The 6,000-nt window shown below is 52.4% G+C and overlaps 1 protein-coding gene across 1 annotated transcript in view; it reads left to right on the top strand.

The window, feature by feature from the left end:
- Positions 1–5,799, top strand: part of Nacc2 (NACC family member 2) — a 66,318-nt gene extending 60,519 nt beyond the window's left edge. Inside the window, exon 6 of the mRNA XM_032903051.1 lies at positions 1,047–5,799. Within this exon, the coding sequence (XP_032758942.1) occupies positions 1,047–1,558 (512 nt within the window). The 3' untranslated portion in view covers positions 1,559–5,799. The remainder of the gene's footprint in view (positions 1–1,046) is intronic.
- The last annotated feature ends 201 nt before the right edge of the window (positions 5,800–6,000 follow it).

Here is a 6,000-nt window from a genome sequence, read left to right on the forward strand (position 1 = left end):
AAACTCTAGGAATCCCATCTGGACATAAGATCTCACTCGAGGCAGGCTAAGGCCCCCGGGTCATTCTGGGCCACGGGCTCCTGTCCCGAGTGCTTGCTTTGGCCTGCAGCGCTGGGACCAGGAGAGAGAAAAGAGCAGCAAGTAGAACTCGTCTCGAGGTGTTAACGTCCTTGGTAGGTTTCCAAGTGTGATGAATTCAGCTGCGAAACTATTTTAATATGTGAAATAGATCTAATTTTCCTTTTTGAACAAAACCCCTTATTTACATGTTGAGGTTATTTTGAGCCTTTGCCATCTGTTCGGCCGGCTTCTGCCTCCCGCTCCTGCGTGGTAGGGCGGAGCCCAGTCCATCTCTGTGGCAAGCCACCGCCCAGCCCTGTATCCTCAGATGCAGAGGAAGCTGTACCGCCCAGCACACATACAGACTGGCCCGGAGCACAGCTGCCTTGGGCCACTGGCCCGAGAAACGTCTTGTTCTCTTACTTAGAAATGCCCTTTGTGAGGCCGTTCCTGTTTTATAGAAGAGGGGAGTTACAGTCCCAAGGAATGAAGTTATCTAGAGAGGCCGGAAGGTAGTGAAGCTGGGCTCGGAGGGACCTGCTCTGGGTTGGTGCTTGTGGAGATCTAGGCCTGACTTTGGTCTCCAGCTCCTTAGGAAGCAGAGGCTTTGTTTTGTCACATTGACGAGGACACCCACGCTCCTTTTTGTCTGCCGTGTCTGAAACCAGCGATGGTGTTGGCAAGCCAACTGATGGTGTGGGGAGGACCAGACCTGTCTCATTTTTCAGGGGGAGGTGGGATGGTTAGACACAGGTCACCTAAGCAAACTTACCTTACTGTTATAGACACTGTCCCCAAAGAGTCACATGGGCCTCCCGGGCGGAGGAAAGAAAGGTGACTTCTGGATTGACAGCTCAGATGAGGGGATACTGTGAGAATCAAGATTGCAGACACTCCAGCCCTGGGTATCTTACTTCTGTGGACACTCAGGCCACAGCAGGCGGGGAGAGGCTACCCTTACCCCTCTTCTTCTCTCTCCCATGTAGTATACTGTCAGAACTTCGCCCCCAGCTTCAAAGAGAGCGAGATGAACGTGATCGCCGCCGACATGTGCACCAACGCTCGCCGTGTCCGTAAGCGCTGGCTGCCCAAGATCAAGTCCATGCTTCCAGAGGGCGTGGAGATGTACCGTAGCGTCATGGGTGCGTCCGCTGCCAGCCTGCCCCTGGACCCTGAGTTCCCGTCTGCTGCCTCCCAGGTGTTTGAGCAGCGCATCTATGCGGATCGACGAAATGATGCAGCCACCATCGTGGCTCTGAGAACTGATGCTGTGAATGTCGATCTGAGCACCTCGGCCAACCCTGCCTTCGAGGCTAATGAGGAGGTGGATGGGGCTGGCTCGGTCATCCAGGAGGTGGCTGCCCCCGAGCAGCTGCCTGCTGATGGCCAGAGCTCCCCTCAGGCCTTTGAGCAGGGCAACACCAGCTCCAGCAGGCCTCAGACACCAGTGGCCACAGCAACAAGGAGGCCGGAGGGCACCTATGCAGGGACCTTGTAAGTGGCCGGCAGGGCCAACTCACAAGGGACCGAGCACTAAAGCTGCTTGCATGCATTACTAATACAAACAAATGTGATCAAGCCACTTACCTACTGAACTGCTACTGCTGCCTGACAAAAATGTGATTTTTATCCTGCCTGTATTTAAAATGGATGAAGGAAACAAATGCATTCATTATACTGTAAACATTTAGGCCACTGGCCGCGCTCTGGGACAAAGGTCCCAGGGCAACTTTTTGATATCCCCCCCAGCTCAGTCTCCCGTGGTAGTGCTCTCTCTCCCTTCTTGGGGAGGTAGAAGAGGCCACCAGGCCCCTGATGTCCTGCCCTGACCCTGCCTCATCCACCCTTCCTATTCCCCCTGCTCTGAAAGCAGAAGCTGGGGCAGCAGTGGCCTGGGGCTGGAGGGGCAAACATGACACTCCATGCTTTACCCACAAGGACCCCACTGCGACAGTGGGGGGAGTGCTGGGCCCCCAGGGGCCAGACTTCTCTTGTTTTCATTCCTCCCTAGAAGAAGCCGTGTGTGTGTGTGTGTGTGTGTGTGTGTGTGTGTGTGTGTGTGAGAGAGAGAGAGAGAGAGAGAGAGAGAGAGAGAGAGAGAGAGTGTGTGTGTGTGAGTGCTTGTATGTTCGCAGGAAGACCAATGATGTCCCTGTAGGAGCTGCGGCTGGTCACCTGGGGGTGGGGGAAAGATGAGGTGTTCCCCCTCCATACCTGCGTCCTCACTCTGCTCCACCCAGACCCCCAGCGGCTGGCCTGCTGACCCCCCTAGGGTCTCTTTGCCCCTGGCCATGGCTGCCCTCGCCACCTTCTGCCTCTCCAGCCACTCTGGGATTTTGCTTGTTTGCTGTTTTTGTTTAGTTCAGATCTATTTCGTTTGTGGTTTGGAAACTTTCAGACCGAACAGAGAAAAAAAAAAGAAAGAAAAAAAAAAAGAAAGAAAAAAAAAATTGAGAGACTAGTGTCCCTGTCCCCAGCCTGCTGCGGATTTGGTGAATTCATGCCCACAGCCCCACCTTGGCCTCCCACTGGAGGCAGAGGGGCCCAGGGAAGTACAGTTATCTGTACACACCCACGCTGGGCTAGCAGGGCACTGCTTCCTGGCTTGGGCTCACTGCTCACTGTGGGTACCTGTGAGGTTGGCGGCAGGTATGGGCCCTGCGCGCCGGGGCCAGGGAAGTTGGCAGGCGTGGATCTCTGGGGGGACCAGAAGCTTAGACTGTCATGAGGATGCAGGGAGGGGTTGAGGACAGCCGGTGGGCTTGAAGCTGGCGTTTTATAATTAAGTGTGGACTGTGCTCCTGAGGCCACTTACCCAAGTGTCTCCTCCTGGACTCTTGTCCGGGGACTGCCTGCCCACCTACAAAACCTAGCAGCTGCTGAGGTGCCCAGGGACACTCACGATAACAAACTTGAAAGGTCTAACCCCCATCCCTCTACACATCTTGAGTTTGCTTCCCTTTGAACCCCTCCTGTGTGCCCACAGGCTGAGCAGTCTCTTCCCCACTTGGAGGGTCGGAGACCTGAGGTGCAGTCTAGACTCCCTCTGTGTTGCCTTTGTTTCGCAGGCACTTCCCTGTCTTGGGGGCCTCACAGGTAGACCCCGTACTGTGCTGACTATACATGTCAATACATGTATACATATGAATACATGTATAGTCATGTCTTCCTCTCCCTCCTCTGCAAGACCTGTGGTGTGGGGAAGGGAAAGGGGCATCATGGCGGGCTGTGGGAACCGAGCTGAGCTCCTCCCCCTGCTCCTTGGTAACCCAAGGCCTGCATTCCTAGGGCCAGTTAGTTCCGAGGCTACCCAGTATCCAGCTCTGGAAGCAGCTGCCCAGAGACGAACCTCTCACCTCTCCCGTTTCTATCTTAGCCCTAGGTAGGTTGGAGCCAGCCCTTTAGTGACTTGGACCAAACCCTCCTGGTGCTGGGTGAAGACCATAGCACTGTAGAGAGTATGGCAGGATTGGGGCAGGGCTGTGCCCTTCCCCTCTGGAATATCCCTTCATCTGCTTCCCCCACCCAAATCTGCACTTTAATTTGGCCATCCTTGGGGACCTTTGGGACAAACCCACCTGTTTTGGCTGGTGGTAGAAGGGCTCTTCTCATCCCTCCACTCCAAGATGGGCATGGTCCCCACCCTGGGCCAGCATAGGGAGAGCGCCCCTGGCCATTAGACGGTGGCCGCACAGAATGCCTGAGCACTGCTCGGGCTAGCACAATGTCCTCAGCCTCTGTCCCTTCGTGTTTATGATTGCCATCTGTTTTGTTCTGGGTAAGGAAGGCAAGAGCTATAGGTAAAACTTCAATAATATTAATTAAATGTGAATGGATTCCGAGCTCTCCCTGTGCCCCGGGTGGGCCAGGCAGAGCGTTTTGCACTAATGTGTCCCATGGTGGACGTGGTGGGGAGCGTTTGCAGACATGCATGGCCAATGACTGTACCTGCTTGGGGGCGGGGGGCACTCCCTCTGCATCCTGAATGTACTTCGAGGCAGGCAGGTGGCAGGCCTGGGCTCCGAGGGGCCTTCCAGAGTGCCTTAGCATCTTTTGATTATTTTTTTTCCAAGGAAAACCAATTAAAAAACCAGACCCCCCCCTCCTTTGTTTACAAGATGACTAATTCCAGAATCGGGGCTGTCTTGTCCTGTCATGTGACCCTGACTCGTCCAGATCCTATAGGGGAGAGCCTCTCAGCATTTGTCAGATGTCTACACCTCTGTTCCTAGCTTGACTACTAGCAATATGCACATACTATGTACAGTCGATTGTAGAAACTATTGCTACATCAGCGTCTTTGCCGTGAGGACAGTTGGGACTGGATCAGGTTGGAGCTGCTGGGGCAGGCTGGGTCCAGCCGTTATTCTTCTGTCCTCCCAGAGCAGACAGTAGTCCCTGAGGCAGCTGGGACGAATACAGCAGGTCCAGGACAAGGGACCAGAGACAGGGCTGATAGTGTGAGCTGGGAGAGGCTGCCTGTCTGCCCGGCTGTCGCAGTACTTGAATTCTGTATTGTTTTCTATACCAGTTGCTTCAGCTAACATCTGATGCGGTGTCTTACTTTGCCCTTGAATGTGGATGTGTGAAAGGTAACTGAGAGACTCTGAGGGGTCCTTCATGGTGTGACTGAAGGTGTGGGCCTTGAGGAAAACTAGCTGTGTGGTGTTTATTTAGAACCTAGAGGAAGGCAGAAGAAAGGGCCTGTGAGGGCTTGACAGGTTCAGTTCCCTCCAAGGGACTGTGGGGTGCCTGGTGCTACCTGGTTCAACAGCAGGAACTTCCTAAGTCCAGTGCTACCCCATGTCTTGCTCTGCCCCACTGTGCCCTGCTTGGGTTCCCTAAAGATGATGATTCTTAGCTGGCGTGGGAAGGGCAGGTGGCCCGTCAGCCAGCTGAAAACTCGAAAGACCCTGTTAGAATCTGCTTGCTGTGGATCCCAAATTGGAATGGCGACAAGCATGTGACATCTCAGCTTTACCCACTGCTTGGAATGGTGCTGCTGCTGTGTGGTTCTGCATGTCAGGCAGCCCAGCCCGTGCTGTTGGAAGAAGGGCTCAACACGAAGTGTTTCAAAACGGCAAAGGTGTTCGCTTTCGTTTGTTCTGTTTTCCTAGAGAAGGAAAAGGATGCGGGATCTAAAACGTTCTGGTTGAATAGCCTCTGCTTGTGTCCCATCGGCCGCCTCATTGCAAGCATTTTGCACACGATTGTGATTTTTATGTCAAAAGAAGCCAAAATTTGCAATACTATTTTTAGCAGACAAAAAGAGAACTCAGTATAAAATGTGTAAATATTTTTGACTTGAACATTTTGGGTGGCTCTGGGTGCAAGGAGAACATTTATCCCTTCAGTGGGATGTTTGTAGAAAAGGACCCCAGGAAGAGGGTTGTTTTGAAGGCACTGTCTAGGGGTTAAAGTAGCATCATAACTCATGACTGTTAGAAAAATAATAAAGTCAGTTGCTCCCCCTACCTCTAAGGAGGCCTTCACAGTACCACTGAGCTAGAGCAGACACCATTTCTTGGCTTTCTTTTGTTTAAGGGAGGAGGAGGCTTTGTTTTTGTTTTGTGGGGGTTTTTCTGTTTGTTTTTGTTTTGTTTTATTTTTTGACCCTCCAGCATCCTCCTTTCTCTGTGCTGTGACCCTGTAGTGACAAGACTGTTACTTTGTAGCCATGGCTGAAAACATTGTATCAATAACAACAAAAACAACAAAAATTAAAAAAAAAAAAAAAAACAACCCACAGCAATGTCTGCAAGCTGACCAGGGAAACCCGAGAGCTGTGAGCCGGTGCTCAGAGCTGTTTCAGACGTGGAAATCCATGGCAAAGGATGTCATCAGTAATTGTAAAACGCTTTGTAAAGTTCACATTTACAGAATAATAAAGTCAATTCAAACCCTGCTTTCCTGCACGTTGCTTGACTAGTGGGATTGGGA

This window comes from Rattus rattus, chromosome 5, assembly GCF_011064425.1.
Source record: "Rattus rattus isolate New Zealand chromosome 5, Rrattus_CSIRO_v1, whole genome shotgun sequence".
Lineage (NCBI taxonomy): Eukaryota > Metazoa > Chordata > Mammalia > Rodentia > Muridae > Rattus > Rattus rattus.